Source organism: Atractosteus spatula, chromosome 27 (assembly GCF_055471065.1).
Source record: "Atractosteus spatula isolate fAtrSpa1 chromosome 27, fAtrSpa1.hap1, whole genome shotgun sequence".
In the NCBI taxonomy this organism is placed as follows: domain Eukaryota; kingdom Metazoa; phylum Chordata; class Actinopteri; order Semionotiformes; family Lepisosteidae; genus Atractosteus; species Atractosteus spatula.
Genome location: NC_142732.1, coordinates 9,588,822 through 9,612,022, shown reverse-complemented (window position 1 = coordinate 9,612,022; position 23,201 = coordinate 9,588,822). Strand labels below are relative to the sequence as shown.

Here is a 23,201-nt window from a genome sequence, read left to right as displayed (position 1 = left end):
GAAGGAATCTCCACATAGGCTTCGGTGTTCGGTGGGCACTGTGTGAGCACAGTCTGCCTCTTGGCCCCCCTTTCCTTCTGTACAGAAGGCTTAGGAGCCTTGACCTGTTTCCACACTTTGCCTTTCTGGTGATCCACCAAAGGTTCCACTCTGAGTCGCATGCCCTTTTCTTTTTCAACCCGTTTGAGCTTGCCGTGTGACATCAAACACCTTTCAACCTCAGTGTCAATCAGTGTCTCACTGGGTAAGACATCTCCCATGGCAGCCTTGAGGTTAAAGCTTCCTGCTTTTCCTCTGTGTTTTACTGCCTGCTCTGTGACTTCAGGGGTGGAGTCAGCACTCGCTTGGGAGTGGCCGACCTCATCCAGGCAGGAACCCTTCCGCTCAATCAGATAGACTGAGGGAGTGGGAGGGGGCGGGTCTCCGCCTCCTCCAGTGGAGAGTATCAGCTCATTCACGCTTCCGGCAGCCTTGGGGAGCGGTTGTCCCTGTCCTAATAAAGCTTGTTCAAGCCTGGCCAGGCGGGTGGCTACTGAATCCTTTTGTTCAGCCTTTTCTAGCCCTTTCCCTCCCCCGGTGTTCTCATGGCACTTAGGACGCTGGGTGCGGTCCTGTGTGCCTGCTTTGGAACGGGGCTTAGCCAGCTCAGGAGCCTGTGCTCCTTCGAGCAGGGGGGAATTAACCCTGCTGGCTCTGACGGCGAACACAGTCGCTTTAGCAGCTTTTTGCTCAGAGCGACTTTGGACATCATACTCCCAGGCTTTCTGCACGAATCTCTTAATATCAGTCACTTTCATGGTCTGTGCATCTGTATGCATTAAGATCATCTTTCTGACTGATGGGTGGAGATTCGCAATGAATAAACCCTTGAAATGTGTGTTCTCTTCGCAACCCTCATCATTTCGCCCTGCAAAATAAGTTCGTCTAAGTCTCTCGTAATATTCGCGAGGGGACTCTGCTCTCTCGTGCTTAATGTTAAGGGCGGCGGCTATCGCGGCAGTCGGGTCAATAAACGCACTGTATTCTTCGATAAGTGCTTGACATAGCTGCTCAAAGTCATTACAGACTTCTTTCATCTGCCTAGCCATCCACTCATGTACAGCTCTGCTGGTAGTTTTCCTGACCAGAAACACTTTCTCCTGTTCTGTGGCGTTTGGCAGGAACTGCAGGTTATACCTGAGGTCTTGAATATAACTCTCGATATTATTCTCTGACACTGCGGGGTCAAATCTCTCTATGTCCTTCGCTAGCTCTCTCAGAGAATGGAGATTTATTCTTCTAGCTTCTCCGCTGACGGAGATATGGAAGAGATCGTGGTCAGACCTGTCGCTGCTAGAGAGAGTGCTTAATAGCGACTCGAATTCAGACCTTTTAGCAACCATCGTTAAACTTAAAGAGTATTACTTTTAAGTACGAAATCACAGTTTTACCACAGAAAACCACAAGATCAAGTATGCAATCAACCCGGTAGATTGCAAAAGATCACAAAACAATCAAGCACTGCTTAAAGAGTAAGGGGAACTTTTTTTCTTTCGGCTTTCAGCACACTGTATTGTCGTGTATGAAACCCGCGGCGTTTTATATGAATTATTCCGCTTGGTTGACTCATTTCAGTCTTGCCACGCCCACCCAGGGACGCCAAATAAATGTAGTGTTTCATAGCCGTTCAGGGACGCCAAATATGTAATCATAGTGGCTCTCTGAAGGCACCAGTTCTGTAGGGTTTGGGCATTTACTGAGACAATTATTAATTGTAGCAGTAAATCACAAAGTTGATTCTTTTGATGGCTTTAGAATCCAACCATGCGACATAACTCAAACAACGCACACACACAGGTACTAATACACGAGGATACATTTATTAATACATAGAATATGCATGTAAACCTAACAGATCTTATCGAGAGGGTTATCAGAATACAAAAGATATATATTCATTCAGTTACGAAGTGTTACATATATCAAGAGGACATACGTTCAGTATATCATTCATTAAGACCGTTTCGTAAAGTGAACTTGGTTACAACTTCTACATTAGATACTCAAAACAAGTACATAACTCTTAGGAATTAAATTGATATCAACTGGTTGGGATAACAATTGAATTCTCGAGCTGTAATGCATTGAAGTTGAATACTCAACCAATTTCTGGGGATTCAGATCTCCTGCGGGCACAAAGAAACAGTTGCAGGCTGTTGCTGTCCAATCCGTGCTCTCTGGCTGTGTGCCAGGCTGTGCTGTGCGGCTTGCGACGGTGCGCTGCAGATGCTCACTGGCCTGCTAGTTAGTATTGGCTTTAACTAGCAAAGTTTGTGCACAGGAGAAAAGATGACTGTGGGTCCCAGCAAGTCAGGAAGAGGACCGGTTCGTTTCTGATGAAGAGCCAGTTCTGAATAGTGATTCAGCTGTCCACAGTTCCGACCTGTTCACGAGGCCTGCTGCTGGTTACTCTCTGGCAACCTCCACTCTAGACTCTTAGAACAAAGGAAAGTTCTGGCACTCGGACACACTGGCCGTTCCGTGGTTGTCCGGTTGAGTCTCAGGATGGTCAGGAGGCGCGCTGCGAGAATGTCCTGCCCTTGGGAGCCTTCTGCTCCTGGATCTTACTTGAATCTCACGAATCTGAATCTGAATCTCTCAGGCTCTCTGTGTTGCCTGTTTTTACCTGGAGGAACTTCAGCTCATTCATTGGCTGAAAGTTCCATGGGCATCAGAGTCCCACGTGGGTTACTCAGCCCTACCAGTCCCTGATTGGTTGATCAAGGTGAGATATGAGTCACTTACTCTTGACACTTAGGAATGCAGTCCAGATGTCCATTCGGCACTCCCTAGACAGATAGGCGCCAATGGATGACCATTGATCATGATAGCCAGACTTAGCTAAATGCATCCCCCTTTGGGAGCTGTCCTAGGACCTTAAATCACCCTGCACTAATGGTCTCTCTGTGGCTGCACCACAGAGATGAACAGAGAAATGGGGCCTCATTTGGGAAGCTCAGAAACACTTAATTCTGCCTTATTTTTAAGCCTCGCCGCTACACAGCGGTTTGTTTGCTGAATCCGTATTCATTACTGATCAATGAATACACTATGCCATGCTCATTGCTTCAAACAAAGCCTGCTTTCTGTGTTTAGCACTGAGCCTGGGTAAGATGACATCACCACCCCCTTGGACCCTGGACAGCAGGGGGGGCAGTCTTGAGGCTCTGATACTGAGGGTGCCCACAGTTTGCAGTGTGTGGTATCATTACCTTTGCTTACAACGGGAGCATTAATCTTTCAGAAGTAAAAACTCAGCAAGTGCTTGGAGATACAATCTCACCTAAGTGTTCCAAGAACAACAGTCCATTAAAACTTTAGTTTAAACTTAAGAGTGTGTTGTTTTTCCCAGTTCATTTAAACTCGTAATGGGCTTTGGAGAAAGTAAAAGCTCAGCTTGGCTCTACTTCAGTGCGCTCCAATGGCTTAGAACATCAAATCGCTTTTCCCTAGAATGAGACTCTGCATCACACGTACTCCTGCTTGGCCACTAGCTGCGCCCTAGATCAAAACTCATTCGAATCACTGAAGAAGCGTTTAATAGTTTTGTTGATGAGAAATGATCATTGCTTTATTGGGGCTTTAACTTTGCGTCTGCCTAGATTTGTTTTTTGACAGTCCACTCCCTTTGGCCATATTTTCAAAAGCATTCTGAGACGAAGATGACAGTGGTGGACCAGTAGGTGGTGCTCTTCCCTCTGGAGTGGATTTCCAATCCGGTTCCCGAGGATGTACCCCAGGGGGCACTGTGGCTTGGGAGCTTGCTTATCTTACACTGAAGTCCTGAGAGTAAGGGTGTTAACTCCTAAATCCCACTCAGTGCTTGGACAGTCTGGCCTCCCTGAAATTCTCCCTTAATCCCACTGCCCCAGAAGTTTCTTACTCCTCTGCCACAGCTGCTGGGTGTCACCTTCAGAGGGGGATGAGACAGAGCTCCCCCTATATGTGAAGCTCTTTGGGATCCTTTGGAATAAAGATCACTCCAATAATGCAATTAATTATTAGTAATGGGATATGGTTAAAAAAAATCCCTTTTTGCGGATCCTGCACTGGGGTTTGCTGGTTGCCAGTGTTTGGTGACTGGAGCAATATGGACCTGGCTGCATCACCTCACCCTATAGCCCTATTGCTATTGGCTGATGGCTTGACAGAACTGGCAGGACTGGCTGGCCTTTTTAAGAGGTTGCCCACTGCAATAGTGCTGCACTTCATGCAGGTCTCCAAGACTGAATTCCCCTCCACCTCCATACTCACACCCACTCTCTGACCTCAGTCAGTCTGTACTGACTGATCCGCAGCAGGAGACCAGGAGGGTTTGTGAAAAACTGGGCAAGAAGCGAGCTGACTGAGAGGCAGAGGTGATCATTAAAATCGGGATGTGTGTGGCTACCTCTGCATAAAACCAACCTATCGGCCCTCTCCACCCACACTCATGGCACAGCGAAAGGCTCCGAGCCCAGCAGTTTAACCTAGGAGATTGAAACTAGACTCTCTGCACATGAGAGTGGTGCACATGAGCACAGCGGAGGCTGGGTTTATTCTAAGCACATCCACATCGAGAGGGTAATTTAGGAGCGCCCACATGGGACTTGATCATTTGACTGGGACATTCCGGCAGTGGCGACAGTCTATAAAAATGGACCGTTCTAATCCCTGCAGAAAAGACGTTGCCACTCATCGATCTTTCTCAGTTTAATCAATCAGTACGAAACAAGATTCTTCCTGCGGCTCTGCAAGGAGGAGGCTCAGCGTTCACTCTGCGTGCTGGTAAAAACGGTGTCGGATCAGAGCTCGGCAGAGGGAGAGAGACTTGGGGATGCAGCAGAGGTCTGCCACGGTGTGACAGATCACAGCTGTGAGGCTCCGATTCTCAGCCCTGTACAGTTCGATCACAACGGCCTACAGAGTGCGTTACCTGTACGCCCTGCTTCTTGTAGGCGGGGGTGGGAGAGGTGGGTCGGACCTGTACGCCCTGCTAACCGTATGCAGCTCCACCAGGGTGAGAGTAGCAGTCACAGCAGTAATTCATTAAACCACAATGAGAGCAAATTGGAGCTGACACAAATGGAAAATAAATGTTGAAGCACCGCAAAGGGCAAACGAGTGGTAGAGACATCAGCAAAATATTATACAGTAAGGGTCCAAAATCAGAGGGCAAACATTACATGGTCAAGTTTTATATAGGTTGAATCATAGCCTCTTCGTACGCAGATATTGGATAGACCGCTAAGCTCAACAGACTGTAGAACTGGCTACCTATATAATACCTATGAGCAAACGCTAATGTGCTCCTTGAGCTTTGAGCTCCACACCAACCCAAGAACGTCCCGTTGAGACGTTCCATTAGCGCTGGAATTTCTGACGTTTGAGTTTCAGGTGCATTGCAGTGACCGCAGGTGCTCTGCTGTAAACTGGTCCAGTTGTCTGGGTACCCAGCACATTTTTATCTGTCGCCCTTCAGTCCTGGGAAAGGCTAAACCAGCATACTTGCACAGAAACGTCACAAGTTTCCTCTGGGGCTCAATTCACTCTGCTTTGTCATGGATTATTAGTACGACATCTCTGCCGCAGTGTTGTGCTGCACAACCTGTAGAATGACCTGCCCTTGGCTCTTGTTAAACATCTACACAAAGAATCCATGCAGCACCAGCTGAGTGCAGAAGCAAGTCAATAGGAGACCGTGTCAGTGACAGTGTTTTCTTTTTGTTGAATAAAAAAAAACGTTGCCACACTCTAAACAGCTGTGAAGCAGTGCCCCAGACTGTGGTTTACCTGAACAGATAATAAACATTGTTGTGACTGTTGCTCATCAGACAAAAGACCCTCCTCCCTGTCTCACACTAGAGTCCCCTGTGACTTGTACTGTATTTACTGTGCATGGAAAAAAGGAGCAACGTGCAATTAGAAGTTGCTATTTTAAAGCTGGAGAAACCCAGATGTATTAAAGACAGGGATGTTTTTTATCTCCTGTGCCAGGAAACTTGGGCTTGCAGCTATAAGACATTTATGGCAGCGGGGTTTTGATTACTCCTCTGCCATTTTAACCAACTTTATTCACCCGATGCAAACATGAGGCTGTGCTAACACTGCTCTCCTACTAACGTAACCAGCATACCAACCCCCCACCCAAATCCTTAAAAACAACAACAACATGAAACAGACTCTAGACAATCTACACTTTGATTTTCGAAACAAATCTTTAAACCATTACCAAATGGTAAGACTTTCAATAAGACCGATAAGAGGAATGCGAAGATTTAGGAAGCTTATAGATCAAGAAGATCAGACGTCATGATGTAAATAAGTTTCTTGGGTTTCAGTTGTTGCACAAAGAAGCAGAGTATATTGAGACCCGTAGCCAACAATATTCATTTTTAGTGCTCATGGTATTCTGTACTTAGAAGTGTTCCATGCAATCAGTTCTTGCAGACTGTATCTTTGCAGGCTGTATAGTCAATTGCTTGACTCTTAGGATTCGGGTCTGTGGCTAGTGTCAGTTTGCTCTGTGCGGTTAATGTGGCTCTGCAAAGGCAGGTGGAGACTCTGAGGGGGCAAAGCCAGCGAAATGAGCAGCTCTGACCTTCCTTGCTGGATCTTAAGGGGTTTAAAGTTAACAGCCTGGCAGTGGATCGCAGCAGAGTGGCCAGCTCTCTCCCAGGGCACGTGGGTTTACTCGGAGCTGGAAGAGGGAGCACGTGGAGTGCTACTTGGTAATCAGGGGGGGTTGTCTTCAAGCCTGCCTGAGAAAGGCCTATTCAGGTTTGGTTTGACAGAAACCAGTGTGTATTTGACAAGGACAAACAAGCCTCTTCTCACAGCTCTGGGGCTTGGGAATGACTCTGGAACTGCAGGTCGCCTGCTTCAACCCTAAGCACTTCTTTTAACTCCTAGCTGAATCGGAATGAGGAAGAGAGTTGTTTGCTGAAGGAATTGTGACAATTTACCACTATGGCTAAAAATGCATCACTCTTAACGGAGGAGTGCCCATTCCTGGTGCTGCAGTGCCACTGCCTCTGCAGGTTTTCTCTCTAAAGCATCAGTACTGAAGAGGTGGAGGACGTCCACAAAATGAGTCCAATCCAGTCAATAAGAAGCTGATTTGTTTATTAAAAGCTCAGCTGAAATGAAATCCCCATCCTGGCATCACCTACAATAGGACTATTCACCTGGCTCCCTCCACTCACTTGCACAATTTCAAAACAACGAGCGCCTGCATTCTTTAACAATTAGATGAATCACTAGAGCAATTAGGGTGCTGGTTCAGGGGCGGGAAATCCAGCTCTGGAGAGCCTGTATTTTCTGGTTTTCATTCTTTCCATTCAACAAAAACCAATTTAATCTTCAGCACCAACCTTCAGGTGCTGGTGCCTCACAGTTACCTGGAAAACCTGGAGTCACCGACCTTCCTGGACTAGGATTGGAGACCCCAGGGCTGGCTGTTATGTAAGAGTGCAATGGACTTATCGGAGAGGCCGCTGTTCCCAGGTGACAGGCAACATGCAATGCTATAGTGACTGGAAACCTCTGCCAAAACAAAAGCACAAATCTAACTGGGAAAAATAGTAGGTGTGAATCAAAGAGGAACCGAAGTTCCTGAAACATAAGATTTGAAAAGTCACATTGGGCTTGCAAGAAGCAGAGCAAATTTTGCACAAAAAGGACAACCAGCTTAAGTGTCATTTAATAGTTTTACATCTTAGTGCCTGCTCATCACGGCAGTGTTTCATTAAGCAGGAAAACCGGATTAGTGAAGGTTTTAATAAAAAAGGAAAAAGGGATTTCTGCCATGCTGAGACGCAAAGAAAGTGGGTTTCTTGGACAAGACTGACAGGAAGCACCAGTTTCTGCTTAACCTCTTCGTATTCACTGGCACTCTCAGCTCACAAAGAACATCACTAATGCAGTCGGCAAATATTTACTGGAGAAAGGATTGTCCACAATGGCAGAGTAACTGAAAGGATAAAATAAACACACAACACTAACATTTCTACACAGAAAACCTGGTCAGCATGCAATTATTTACACCACAGCTAATCTTATTCATCATGGCCTCCTGGCAGGAATTGATCAGGCACTGGGCACAGCAGGTAAACGAATAATATTTTATTTCAAAAAAAGAAACCAGCATTCAACCTGTTAATAGCACATTGGCCACCCCCTTGGTTCTGGAGGACAGCATGGCCATCACAATAAATAATTTCACAAGGAGAAATAATACAGACAGGATATTAAAAACGAAGAAATAAAACTGACATTTGACAGGTTCAAATTAAATGAAACTTAAAATGGTTCAAACCTCTCATGCTCCCCCACCACTGCCCCTCCTACAAAAACACCAACCCCTTTTTTGTTTTAAAAAAAAACCCCGAAACGGCATCTTGTATAAACCCTTGACATCGCTTTTGCAAAATATGGTTACAAAAATTGTCAGTTCTCTTAAAATCGCTGTAGTAGAAACAGACTAAATGAGGATTTTGTCAAGAATAAAAAGTACAGAAAATGTGCTTTCATCCTTTTTTTATACATTAGCATACATATATATAATATATTAAGAGCTTCTGTGGATCTTTATGCTATAGCTCTGGTGTTAACAGCTGTATTGCACAAGGCTGTTACCTCTTGTCAGCAACTCACAGCGTGTCCCAGCAACCCCTTCCTCCCAGGATGCCCTGCTGCTGGCCCTGTACCGACCCCTCTGACGCAGCCGAGATGCCACGCTCGCACGTTTACAGAATCTAACCCCGTCAGCTGGCACCTGCACCAGTCCAGGCCGTTTCAAAGTTTCGGATCTGCAACAGTCCCGACGACGGTTCAAAAGCCCTCTCTCCGTCCCACAGCGACAGAGAGAACAGATTTCTGGGGAAACCCGTATTCGCTGCCCCGCAAGGGGGCCGCCGTTCACAGTTTGTCACATGACGAGTTTTCAGGCTCAGCTCGTTTTGTCCCCCTCCCCCTCCCCCCCTCCCCACCCCTTCCTGGAAACCAGCGGTCATTTTCAAGAGTGCAGGATACAGTACAAAAGTGGTGTGTGCAATATCTTCCAATGATCGCTTATTTCCTTTCTGATGCTTTGTGTTCTGCAGAGCAACAAAAAATACATCTGGATATGTGAACAACCTCATGCTGTTCCATGGCTTCTCCTTCCCACGTTTCATCCACAGTTTTCAGTTTTGGGATCAGCTCTGATCTTTGTGACAGTACCTGGCTGTACATTAGCACCTGGGCTGGCAAGCATATGCTAAATCCCTCATCTAAGAATCAGATGTGAAACGCCTGGACCTTTCCTGGCGTCCAGGCAGACTGGATGCTGTCAGCGCTCAGTCGCCTGGCGTTTCTGCCAGCCGGCCGCGCTCAAGCCTCTCTGCGACTGCAGTACACGGAACGAAACGTCCACAAAATTTCACATCTCATTCGTTGATTAAAACTGTTCACCAGGAAGAAGAAAAAACCAACACAGAATAAGATGGAAAACCAAGCGGCACCCTGTCTACAGAAAGTCACACTGGACAAGACCCCATGTAAACCAAAGCAAGGAATGTGTATGTGTATTGTGCATTTGTCCAGTATTTGTTAAACCATTCACAGTCGCGATAGTTTCTCTCTACTGAAATTGTTTATGCTCCACTGCACCAGTCCCACAAGTTCAAATCTGCAAACAGAACTCTTATTGAGATTGTAGGTGGCCTTCCATTGGCACCTTAATACTACGGCCTATCCCGCGGTCATCCTGAATAGACCACACCAGCAGGGGAACAGAACAGAGCCCTGCTCAGTAACAGAGGAGGTTTAGGTCACAACTAACGCTCTTGTGAACCACTCCTCCTCTCCTCTCCTGAGGGCTTTGTGTCTCGTCAGCAATGTCTCACAGACATTTTCTGTGGCAGGTCAGTAGAAAAGAGTTAAAAGAATGAAGAGGCACTGCTGAATCACCAAGGTTTTCCATTCTAGATTGAAAAAAAACCCACAATGGTCGCAAACCACCCACTTACAGCACCTCTGGGCAAAGAGGTCAGCTATGAGGAAGGCTGATGTTACTTTGCTTGGGGTTCTGCCCTGGCAGCTGATACAGCCAGCCTCTTGGGCTGCAGTATCTTCTAGGGAAGGGGCTGGACAAGCTCTGTGCAGGAGAGCCACCGTCCACACTTGAAGAATTCGAGGGAGAAGTCCAAATTTTCAGAGTTTGGGCTGACCAGCTCTGCACGGCTCTTAAGCGATGATCTTCTGAGGAATTTCGATGGAAGCCTTGAGGAAGATGGCATTGTCCCGGATGTAGTTCCTCTTCTTGATCTCCTCGTGGGAGATGAACTTGGGGTAGCCAAAGCCCAGCGTGCTCTCGTCCAGAGAGTTCCGGGAGCTGCCGGGCTTCTGGAAGTTCTTCCAGTTGGGGTCGGGGTTGAAGGTCTCGGTGATGTGCTGGGGCTTGGACAGCGAGGGGTCGCTCTGGTCCAGGATGGAGAAGGTGACCTTGTAGGAGAAAGGCCACTCCAGCAGGCTGTCGTACTCGCCGGGCAGCACCCGAATGTAGATGGAGAGGTGGGTGCCCTCCCCACTGCCGTTACCGTTGAGGAAGGCCGACACCTGCAGCTTGTAGCCGTACTTGTGGGTGTAGAAGGGGGGGCTGAAGAACTCGTAGTTGTTCCTGAGCTTGGCCTCCTGCAGCTTGCGGGAGTAGTCGGAGATCTTCCAGATGAGCACGCCGTCGTGGCTGACCGACAGCTCCTCCACCTCGCGCCGCAGCTCCTGGATCTCCTGCCTCTGCCGGCTCACCAGGCTGCACATCAGGGTCAGGTGGGCCTTACTGGTGTCCTCCAGGTGCCTACCCATCGCCACCTTGGGGCACTGCCAGAGACAAAAGAAAGGGGCCCAGTGTGAGGGCTTGCTCTGCATCATGGGCACCTACACGCCCCCATGGGTCTGCAGCCCTAGCATTGTGGGTAAAACGGTCTGAGAACTTGACGTGAGCAGTGACAGCACCAACGTGACTTGGCGTGGGATGAAAAGAGCTTGAAAAATAGAATTGTTGTAAGTTTGAAAAACAATAACAATTGAAAACAACAATAAAGGTGTAATCTGAACATTTCTACCATACAAAAGCACATGCAGGAGAAGATGACAGATTCTTTTTTCCCCTAAAAAACAAACACATTTTTGAAAACTCCTTACTGCTCCACTGCAGGGGTTTGTAGCTTTTAAAGTGGTGCTGAGATGCAGGCACAGCTAAGCGAATCAAGAGCTAAGCGGACCAATCTCCTGATGGAAGAAGGAATGAGGCCCTGGCGCCGGAAACTGACCCTGTGCTTGCAGCCGGCGTCCTTGAACGGGCACAGTACCAGGGCACTGCCACAGCTCTCCTTCAGATGGCTGGCCAGGTCCTCGCGGGCCACGTTGAGGGCGTTGCACTGGTTTGGGCACTGCACTGGAAACCGGGGGCAATGGTACTGGTGGTTCTGAAGGTCGATAAAAAGATCATCAATACTCCTCAGACCACACAGACATTTCCCACTCCTGTTAACATCAGTCTTTTAACAGGAAACACCTTCAAGGAGCCTTTAATGAAGTAAAACATGTCAGATTAAATAAGTCCATTTAGAACAGAAGTGGATCCTATCCTGGGGCCCAGGTTTGCAATCCTACTCATCTCTTAACAAGCTGCACCAGCTGGCAACTTCCTGAATTGGACTGAATGAACGGCTTTGAGCCCAGCTCATCAGTGTGCTCCTGCTTCAATAAAGAGTCTCAGAAATCCTGCAGTCACACTGCACAGCCCCGTGGAGACCACCTCTATCTCCGTGCACCAGCGACCACACTGGCTGTGATTCTGTGCACACAGGTGCTGATCAGAACTCCGGCGGACTGGCACGGCGCGCGAGGCACTGAATGCGGCTTTTTCTGACGCGCCAGTGGGCGGCGTGCCATCCGTGCCCACAGGGGGCGGCAGGCACAGGGAGGGAGTGTTCCCCCAAGAGCTGTGAAGAAAAGGCTTTCACACAGTGACTGGTGGAACACTGCTCCCTTATCCCAGGCTGGGAGAACTAAATTAACAAAAACCCCCAAGCCTTCCCATCAGTGACAGTGCTGCACAGTGAGGCAGGAAGAAGACCGGAGGTCCATATTATACAGCCGGAGCCAGGCCACTGTGGACCACTACGGCGCTTACACTGAGCTCAACACAGCGCCAGCGAGGAGAAAAGACAGTCGTCTGTTCAGACCAGTTCAATGGGTCACCTGCTGCTTTGCTTTGGGAATCGAATGAATTAACAAGGTTCTTGCAAATTTTCCATCAGGAACCATGGTGGGTAAGCTTCGGAAGCATAACAGGGTCACAGTTATATTGAAGACTGATTTTGCTTTGAATATATATATTTTCCCCTATTGAGCCATTGCTCCACTTTTACAAAGTGCAGGGCTGCGATGTGCTATTAGCACACACCGTGTACTAGATGACGAGCAATTCGGTTGCCCTTGCACACGAGTTCACTTCCTTTTGCCAGGCTCGTGCTGACCTGGATGGTGTCGTAGACGAACTCCTTGCCGCAGTACTTGCAGGGCTGGGTGCGCTTGGGGCACTCGGCCAGGCTGTGCTGGGACAGCAGCCTGCGCATCATGCGCGCCCCGCACTTGTTCTCGCAGTACACGCTCTCCTGCGGGCAGATGCCCTGGTGGTTCTGGAGGAGAGAGGGGGACAAACAGGGGGTCACGCCCGAGCCTGGCACTCTCCAGACCCACCCACACCCCCCTCACAAGTCAGCGCCCCCGAGATACCCTCCGTTGCAGAAATAAAAGTGCAAAAAAAACAGCTGTGCATATTTGTAGTCCGCCATCCTGAAGCTGACAGGCATGGATTTCTAAAGGTGTGTGGTGTATTTGTACTGGAAAAAATTATCCAGCCACGCGTTAAACTTGATAACCTAACGTCTTCCAAGACGCTGCTGATGGGATTCTTAAATCGATGATCTATTCACTGGTGAACTGGCTAACTGGGTGAAACCCCTTTCTCGTGTTCAGGTGCTGCTGTCACCAGTAGCTGTCGTGTGCAGTTCAGTTCCCAAATAAAAAAAGCAGAATTCCTGAAACCAACCACCGAGAACAAGAGCTCACACAGCAGGTTAAGTCTCCACTGGAACACAGATGGCCATATTTTTAGCCCGTTTCTCATATCTAGATATATACCGTACTCTGTGGCTTTTGGGGAGAGCGACTACCGCAGTTTTGGCAGGGAAAAGACCAAACGGCACAGAGCTGACAGGCAGTTTGCTTTCTTTCAAAACAACGTTGGGTATAAAAGGGAATGTTAAAAGAAAACAAGAGCATGTTCATTAAACGTAAACTAACTTTCGGCTAAAAATACAGTCTGAGAAAGCATGTTAAGGGAGGCGTGAATGTGGCTGCGGATCCGTTCATAACTAGACTGAGTGTCCTGAAACTGTTCTGGGGCCACAGTCCCAGGCTTTGTTTCCAGGTGTACAAGAGCAGCCCTGTTTTTTTTTTAAAAAAAAACACCACCCTCTTTCCTAGAAAAAAAAAGTGAGAAAGAAGTGCAAATGCTGGGCTTCCTGAGGCTTGAATCCATCACAAGGGAGGCCTTTCATTCAAGAGAGGAGCGTGACAGAGCGAGATTTGCTGGTCAGCGAGTTTCCCCAGCAGGGCTGAGACCTACTGACCACTGCCCCATTTATCAGCCCCTCTCACTACAGCACAGCAGATGTACAGACACCTCTGAACAGAGCCACTCTGCAACTCTCATTAATTTAATTCACAAGTCAAATTCAATATTCTAACAGCCACATCCCTTAGTATATGCCCAGAGTAGGTCTGGGGCACAGGAGCACAGTTCCAGCCCATCACAGGTCTTTACTTTACCAGGACTCTTCAAGTCTCATTGAGCTGGAGCACCCCTATGGTCTTTAGCAGTTAAGGGTTTAAAAACCTGCAGGTCTGTGGACCTCAGAGATCAAAGCTGGCACCTGTGGGTGCTCAGATCTGAATGAAAGCACAGCCGCATGGTTTCTGAAGAGGTGACTGTTCTGCTTTTATTCTGGGCTTGATTCAGCAACTCTCCCATCAGAGTGGAAAAGGAGCGATAACTCTGTACTGGGAAAGACTTGCTCACCTCATTGTGTTGCTTGCACAGCTCACACCTCTGCCCTATTCCTGTGCACATGCACCACTTCCAAAGTCCCTACATATACTTTTGCAGATTGATTACCAGCATTATCAGCTTCCACGTTCCTGATGCATATCACTACAGTGACCTGAGCTTTGCGACCCCCAGTTCTCACCTCGTAGGCCTCCCCAGTGAACTCATTCCCGCAGAACTCGCACTTGACCTTGCGCTTGGGGCAGTCGTGCTGGAGGTGGTCCGGCAGGTCCCTCCTGGTCAGCTTGATGGCGCAGCGGTTTGGGCAGGGGATCACGTTGAACGCGCAGGTGGAGAAATGACTCTGGACAGACAAGAGAGCGAAGAGGCTGGTCAGCAACAGACCCCCCGATATGTCAATAGAGTCAGCTAAGAGACAATTAGTCAACTGGAGTGCTCAAGATGGGAGGTGCTGGGGGTCAAACACTGGGAGCAGAACTCCATCCAGCAACACGATGCAATAATTAAGCAAGCTGTGTCTCAATTGTAATAGGCATGCAAATGCAACAGGATGCCGGTTACGATGCAAGAGCTCTGCATGGGTCATGCACAGCGAGGAGCAGTACGCCGTGCTGACCGCTGGCTTCTCTCTCACCTGTAGCTGCTTCATCTGCCCAGTCCAGCGGCAGCCCTCCTCGCTGTGGATGCAGCGGATGGACAGAGACAGAATCTGCTGCTCCAGGTCAGGGTCAGGGTAGATCTGGAGGAGAGAGCACCAGAGCTGCCATCAGACAAGCCCAGCTGTGTTGCAGTCGCCATTTTACTCCCTAAACCCTAATGCACCTTTGGCGAATTTCCGCAGAAGAGAAGGCAGGGAGAGCCCTGGGCGCACAGAAACCCGGAGGTGTGGAATATGTTTTTTTTTATAAGTAGAAACATCTCATGAGAAGCAGCCTTTTCCAGCTTGACGGTAACAGAATAGCTTCTTTCCTGCTAATGAAATGGCCAATCGCAAGGGCTGCTGACAGGAAACCAGCATTTCGGAACCACTAAGTCGCGCGGGCAGTGGAGCTCCCCAGACAGGCCTGGATGGAGACGCTGGGGTCACCTTGTCCACCTCTGTCAGACCTTCTCCACGGCCCGAAGCAGCAGGGAGTCAGACAAGGACACGTTGTCACGGAACAGCGCCGCAACAGTCCGTATAGCTCAAAGCTCCCGTGTCGGATCGTTTTAATATACGTATCTGAGACCCCGCACGAACCCAGAGGACGAGAGGGAGGAGAGCAGGAGACGTGCCCGCACTGCACTGCAACAGGAAGAGCAAAATCCATTTATCCAATCAGGACCAAATCCCCACGGACTCCAATGGCAGAGTGATCACTGCCGACAGTATCACTCAGACCCAGAATCCCTTTTCCACTTGCGCTCTTGGAACTAGTATGTTGTGGAGAATGAAGACGGTTTTAATAGGTTTCCAGGAAAACTTGCATCATAGTTTCAGTTCAGTGTTTTTTCAAGCCGTAACGCTTGGCAACAGTTTTTAAAGCTGCCCTCAGGAAATTTCAAGGTATGAACTAAAAATCCACGCAGCTTGAGAGCCAGTTACAATGACACCTGCGCTGTGGGAGAGTCTCCTGCCCAAACTCCACGTGAAAGGCAGGCTGTGACAATTGAATGAAAATAACCCCAACACGCGCCTGCTGTTCCAAGTTGGAGAACTGGCTTAATCGCAACTGCGTGTTCGGGATCTATTCTGATAGCAATCAGGAGCACCTGAGCTCAGCCCAATCCAATTTCGGTTTCCCTGCATGAATAGGACACTTTTATTTTGTAACAGTCTATGAAATGATGACAAGGAGCTGACAGATGAATATGAGTCATCATCTTTGTGGCGTACACTGAATATCAGTCGTGCGTTCTGCATTTTTAGCCGTGTTCAACTCTGGTTTGGATCACGGATTGAACAAGAGCTGTCACACAGGGGAGACTTTTGACAGAGATGGAAGGCGGAGAGTGATTAAAATCTCAAATGAACTTTTTCAGCCTGGACCTTTGCTCAGAGCAGGAAAGTGGAGATTAATACAGAATTTAGCCTGGGCTCATGCCCTGGTCAGAACAATCCGACTTAAATGCCCCTCTTTCACTACAAGCTCACAGAGGACCTGAGGCTACGCTTGGAAAGCAGATAAAATATTGCAAAAACAAAAAGTTTAATTAAAGCAACTTGGATTTGGAATTTCCTTTTTAGGAACCGCTCATAATTAACCACGTGTAATTTTAGAAAGTAACGTGCAGGCTTTATTTCCAGAATACTGTCTTGAAAAGGCAGGCAAATTATTGTAAGCAGATAAGCCTAATGCCCTTGTGTTATTCTTTCTCCACTATAATGAAATCCTAGAAAACTTGAGAAGTCTTGGATTCCAGCTGCCAGGCTGAATCTTGCTGCAAAAATACCGCCGTTTGCAGGCGGAGAGTCTACAGACGAAAAGATCATTCATTTAAAAAAGACACGCCAAGACATTAGCAGTGGGAGAGAAGGGGACAGAGGGGAGAGATTCTCAGCACAGCCTGCCTGACAGCACAGACAGCTCTTGGGAAAACCCACGTAATGTCGGCCTATAGTTTCGACTTCGCTTTTGCAGAAAAGGCTGCTTGGCTCTCCGGCGCTGGCGGACGGCTCATCGGAACGCCGCGTGCCGTGAAAAAAGACAGGTGCACCGATCAGGAACCCGCAAAAAACTAAGTCTTTAGTTCGCCAGGCAACCAGCTTCTCTTCCTGCCAGGTTTTACAGTCCAAGAAAATGAAATCTCTTGTGGCCATTCATTTCTGCAATTGAAAGAAATGGTGTTGGATGGCTCCGAGCCTGATATTTTTATCCCAACCTTCAGTGTGGGGCGAACTGAATTTCTGCAGAAGCATCCTCAACTTCAGCATAAAGTAAAGCTAGGCTCTTCTTTTGACATTTTAAAACTGAAAGCTCGTCTCCCCTTAACTTGGCTGCTTGGGTGAGTCTCTTAATGAACGGTGTGGATAGCCTTGAAATCACTGCCACCATCTCTTAATGGCTGCTGGGTTCTCTGTGCATTGCTGTAATGTATTAATGACCACAAGCCTTTCATTTGCCTGCTCTCTCTATTCTTGTAGCCCGTAACACTTCCTTTGGAAATAGTGAACAAGCCTACAAAAGTAAGCTGTTCTGTCAACTTTGAGAATGCCCAAACTCCTGGCTTGAGAGACACCCACAAACGCCAGCAGATACCCACAAACGCCAGCCCTCTCCCAATCGGCAGGATCCCCAGTCTAAAGGTGCCGAAGACACTGCTATCACAGCCTTACCTTTGCATAGTCCAGAGGCAACTGGTCTTCTGGGCATTTAAACACACCCTCACTGCAAAACAAAAGAAAAGAGAAGAAATAAAACATCAGGTTGCAGTTTAAGCTGGAGTCTAATCTAGACACAAGCTTGATCTAGAAAAGATCAAGCATGTTTCTCCAAACGAGCACCCTCCGTTTTCACCCTCCGCGGTGCGGCCCTGTGGCTCAGCCCCGAGCCACCCGGCACTTGTCTAAAGCCGACCAGCGGACGGCTCGGCCGGAAACGACAGGAACTCGCGAAACCCACGAGCGGCGGAGCAGACGGCCCACCCGAGGTGGCCGCAGCTAAACGGAAAAGAGACCGTTTGTCCAAATGACGCAACCGCACAGGGTGTAAAGGGCAGGAGAAGTTGGGGAGGCCTCGGACCCTGGGCTGTTTCCAGGAAATAAGCCAGCCCGACTGATGGTCTCACAAAGTGGGGCTGCAAGAGGGCAGAGGAGGCTCATGGGCCAGGTGGAGGCCTGCTCAGCCAGCCAGGAGCGCAGCAGCTCAGCAGGCCCGGCTAGGTGGCTTTTTTCTGGGCCGTTGCCTTTTATGTTTTTGTCCTTTTCCTCCCCCATCTCTCCCAGGATTTATTTCCACAATTACACGGTTTTATTACTGGAAACGAGCTGAAGCAAATCCGAGCAAGGCCGCAATACGATCTATAATGCATAAAGGGCTTTCTCCCTCCCCTTAAGCTTTATTCTGTTCTGTTTGAAGGTCACAATACAAACGTTCCTTGATGTCTTCTGGGGTTTTTTTCGTTCACTTAAAAGGGCCCTCAGTCCTTTGCAGTGCCCCCTGCTTACACAGTTCACCTCACTCGTCTCCCTCACTCTCCCATCTGTCCATCATTCTTGCTCTTCTCAAAGTGCCGATTTCGATTTTCGCTGTAAGACGTCGGCTGCGATTCTCGCATTGTTTTGTTTTTTTCTCCAGGACACCGCAAAAAAAAAAAAACACGCACTGCAGACTTCATCTGTCAGGGAAATTGGGTGTCACGTTTAAAACACATACCGAGCCGAGGAGCTTAGGACTTCTTAAAACCGATTTAAAAAACCAAACTAAGGAGAACGAGAGCCCACTGATGCACAAAAATACTTCTTGCCGATCGATGCCTGGGCCGGCACAGATTTATGGCGTAAAGCTGACGGCAAAACGTGGGGAGGAAACTCTCGATTTAAAGTTCAAATAAAATGCCGCTTTCAAACTAGCAGCCCGACTGCACAGATTGGAGCCAATGCCGTGATCGTAAAATAATCCCCCCTTGCCCTTTCCGTGCAGAAGAAACTCGAGCCTGTGAAGGGGAAAGAGGCACTTTTAAAGAACAAAAAAGAATTCCAGCCAGTCAGCTGTGCGCCGCAACATTTGAACTTGAAGCATGTGAGAGGAGATCGGAACAGGAGTGCGTTTCCTACTAGCCCAGAGCCCAGTTTGACTGCCAGCGCTAACTGGAACAGATTACTCCTCTCTCATTAAAGTGATGGCAGGCTTCAAGTCCTGGGAGGCGTCACTCTGTGGACTTCCAGTCCGACGCTTCTAAAACCACTTTGATGTTTCATTCATGAAACTGGCTGGCAGAGGAGCCGGGCCTCTGCGTTGATGCCATGATGAAATATTCACATGGACGAATAACGAACGGGTGCGAGGGGGGGGGGTTGAGGTTCAGAAAGCACGCTACACTTCAAAGCAACCAATACAGGGGGCAGCTTTCCGAACTGCAGGAAAGGGAGTGCTCTTGGCTATCCACAAGGCTGAGCAAGCTGGGCACGCTGCTCACTGACAGAGGTGCCGCTACAAGATCTGGCACACACTCTGGGTGTAGTACCAGGAAACAGTGGCCAAACAGCACGTGTCTGAAACGCCTGACGAAGATCTTGAAGAGTAACTGTGCTGATGTAGCAATGTTGATTAGCGGTTCTGGACTGCTTGGGGGTTGCAGGTTCAAATCCTGGGCAGGAGGCAGCTACTGTACCATCAAAAGATTTTTAAGGCACGAAACCGTTACAAAATAACACGATTGGAGCCCAAGAGCAGAACGAGCTCTGAGATCACAGGTTCGAGGGTATGGTGGGTTCATTCGCCGGGTTTTTCTCGGTGCCTCTCTTCCACACAAGAGTGATCCTCCGACAGGGGCCTGTACTGCCCAAGAGGTGTTAAAAAACGAGGGTCTCGAGGGTGGGCACGGTCGCAGGAGTCGGCCTACGCTTCCTCCTTCTCCCGTGTGCGGTCGTGGGTTCGGCGCTGCACATTTGAGACGTGGAAGACACACCACCAGCGATTCCAAATCGGATGCGGGGAAAAACAACCAACTGGAAATCCTACGTTTTACAGCACAAAATGTAACTAAAAAAAAACAGCAGCCACCCCATCATCACACACGTCATGGGCATCACTCAGTCACACAGGTATGCGAGACTACTGGGACCAGAGACGCACTGTACCTCGGTTTTCCAGATTCCGCAAGCGTGAAACACCAGTTCCAACAGGATCCCCCTGCTCTCTTTAAATAACCCTTTCAGAGAAAAGGTAGAAGTTTAACTCTCGAATGCCTGAGGGGGCAGCCCTCTTCATGCCCTGACCTCGCGGTAGAAAAAAAACAAACCAGTGTGCCTCCAGGAAGTTTGGCCACAGACAGCCTTGGACACTGAACCTGCATTGTGCTGGCTTGGAGAATTCCACAGGCTGTAATCTGCAGGAACCCGGAAGAGTCACATGAGACAAAAGGCTACACACACCCTGGGCCATGTGATAGCGCACATGAGCAGCTGTTCCGAATCCCAGGCCCCCCGGCTGTTAGCTCACTGGCTGTGAACCTCTCACTCTGTAAGGCTGAACAGAAGGTCTACACTGCCCAACACCCTGGTTAGCAGCAGGCTGTTACACCTATGTCCCCGCGTCACCGTCATCTGGCCAAAACAACTCAAATGTCTCATTCCCATTTCATTTTAATCCTCCCGGCAATCATGCAGATAGAAAAGGAACAGACCCTAAATGCAACTTTCAAAACTATCGTTCCAAACGATAGAAATCAAAATCGCTCATTCCATTTCTCTTTCCTACACCCGCTGTCACTGGCTAGATCGGCCCCTTGCGTCTTTTCTGTACAAGCTATTGAAGGCGGAGAAGAGGTGTGATTTGAATGCTGAGGCTTATGTGTGGGAGTGGGTGAGCGTGCTCAAGAAGGAGTGGCTTCACATTAGATGTGCACTTCTGTAACTTAGGGGGGGAGTAGTGCTGAAGAAATGGGGATTCCCCGAGAAGCATGGACGAACGCTGTGCCGATCCAAGGTAACGTCCTCGGAGCTGTAGCCGGATCAGTTCGCACTTGGGAGCAAGCGGTTTTGGAACCTGTGGCAGGGTCAGACACAGTGGATCAGAAGGGGTTCAAGCAGGGAGCTGCGTCAGCATGCGGAGGCCGCAAAGGAACAAGTAAAGATTGATTCCCTGCTGAAAAGAGAAGACAAGAAACACAACGTTTCGGCTGTGGAGCCTTCTGTGGGTGTCGAGGCTCCACAGCTGAAACATTGTGTTTCTTTTATCCTCTTTTCGGCATGGAATAAACCTTCACTTGTGCCTGTGGATCAGAAGGTACAGCTGTCCGAGGCGAGTGTGACCGTAGGTGGAGCTCCTGAAGGATGTCATCATGAGGAGGTAGAAGTTTCAAGATGTGATACTCTTGACAAGGTGGCCCTGTGACAAAGGGATGTAGTGCACAGAGGAAGAGACGGGGAATTTGCCTGCAGAACAGTAATTTCAAAATTCCTCACAAAGCCCTTAAGCGTGGCTGTGAATCCCTCAGATCCATACGACCGCTGGATCTGCAGCCTGCCAGGAACCAGAGGGGGAAGGTGAGAGAGTCTTACAGATGAGGGAGAACGAGACAGGACCCTGCCCACCACAGGCCATTAAAGAAGCCAAAGAAAATGTTGCCTTGAAACCCGTCAGGCTGATTCAATCGCGCCTACCCCCTGCCATTTCCATCCAGCTGTGCAGGGTGCTCCCCCATGCCCGCACACCCACTGGGAAGAAACCTGCGGGCCTGGGGGAGAACTCTCTGAATGAGAGAGAGACAAAGAGGGGATCGAGAGAGACAAGAGGGTTGCCGATGATAAAAGATGGCACTGTATCTGACCCAGTCATTTTCACCACCCTCTTACTGCCGACTGCACTGTACACACATGCCTTCAAACCCAAACAACAGCGCCCAGACGCTGGGCTTGTCTTTGCATGTGTTGCTGCAATCCGTAGCTTGATTGCACAAGGACAGACACTCCTCACATTGTGGTCTCCCTATCCCCACAGGGTTTCCCAGCTCTGCCACTTTCAGAATGCTCTACAGAAACCAGGTGCTGGGGAAACGGCTTTAAACCTGGCTTTCTGCACCCAACACACAGGACCGACTGTTTAAAAAGTAGGGGGACCAGGATCTTTGTATAGCGCTTTCCAGCCCCCAACCAAATATTATAACGGTTCTGTTCATTTCCACAGGCTCACGTTTCACACAATTCTAGCCAAAGAGGTGAACTCAAGATATTTCTCATTAGTCTAAGGTTTAATTTCAAATTATAAGTTATTTCTTGCGAGATTAGCACTGATTATTTTAAAATCGGTTAGTGTGGGGCGGAATGTCCGAGACAGTAAAAGCTGGGAACAGTTTGGGAAGCAATGTTCCTTACCCAGGGTCAGCACTGGGCATCGCACCTGAGAGCCAGCGAGACAGCCCCACTGTTTCACCCCCTTGCACGAATTCAGCTACACAAGGAAGGATAGTGACAATAAACAGACTAAAGAACAACTGATTGGACCAAATACTGCTTCTTTATTAGCGCGCCAGAGATGTCTTTTGAGTTCATCTTGTGCCTGAGGGAGAGAGAAACAGAGCAAAGGAGAGATGGTGAATGAGAAAGCCATTCTTATGCTGCATCTGGAGTTTAAACTGGTACTGCTTTGCCATCTTGCCTTTCTGCTGCTTTAACATGTTTGTATATAATTAAACATGCTTTGTTTTTGTTGTCTGTTTGTTTGTTTTTTTACAAAGGCACGGACTCTAGTTTTTATGAAGTAGGGTGAGGGGTCATGGTAAAGGTTAGAGTCCCAGCGCTGCCTGCAGTGTCTTCACTTTTGTCTCCCCTGAACCTTCCTTGTCTTTCCTTTCAGGTCACTGGCTGACACCTCGGCGCAGTGTTCGAGGCGCAGGACAGATGGGAAAGCCGAACGCTAATTACACACTGGTTTCCCCTAATTTACCCGGGCTGACAAAGCCGCAATCAGATTGCCCGCATCTGGGGTAACGAGGTCAGACAGCCGCAATCTGCTTAAAGCTAATTAGAGAAAGAATGGGCAGGCACAATGAACAGAGACAGACAGCGGCCCTGGACAGACTCCCCCTCTTATCCCAGCTCCAGCCGGGATTAAAGAGACGTTCGTTCCAGCACCAACGCTGGCAAAGACGGAGGCCAAAATCTTAGGCTGTTACAAGCTGCTGGACTCCTCGGTGTTTGTTTTCCGATCTAAAGACCTCGTCAAACACAAGCAGCTCGCGGGCAGGAGGAGATTTTAATTATTTTGTCCTGAAAATGTCAGAGGAAGCTTTGCTCAAGCCGGAGCCAGTCTGAAGCTCCGGTACAGCGCATCAGTGCACCTGCAGCCTGCATCCTGTGTGCTTATTCAGGGGACTGTGTCTCACGAGGCCTGGGGGGGCTGGAACACTGCCGTTAATTCAA

At 48.7% G+C, this 23,201-nt stretch overlaps 1 protein-coding gene across 1 annotated transcript in view; it reads right to left on the bottom strand.

The window, feature by feature from the left end:
- Nucleotides 1-8,131: 8,131 nt before the first annotated feature.
- The window catches only part of LOC148814368 (TNF receptor-associated factor 4-like), a 38,758-nt gene continuing 23,688 nt past the window's right edge, over nt 8,132-23,201 (bottom strand). Inside the window, exons 2-7 of the mRNA XM_088907027.1 lie at nt 17,454-17,505; nt 14,772-14,876; nt 14,319-14,480; nt 12,543-12,704; nt 11,331-11,486; nt 8,132-10,878 (exon numbers count right to left, since the gene is read on the bottom strand). Coding sequence (XP_088763153.1) covers nt 10,246-10,878; nt 11,331-11,486; nt 12,543-12,704; nt 14,319-14,480; nt 14,772-14,876; nt 17,454-17,505 — 1,270 coding nt within the window. The 3' untranslated portion in view covers nt 8,132-10,245. The remainder of the gene's footprint in view (nt 10,879-11,330; nt 11,487-12,542; nt 12,705-14,318; nt 14,481-14,771; nt 14,877-17,453; nt 17,506-23,201) is intronic.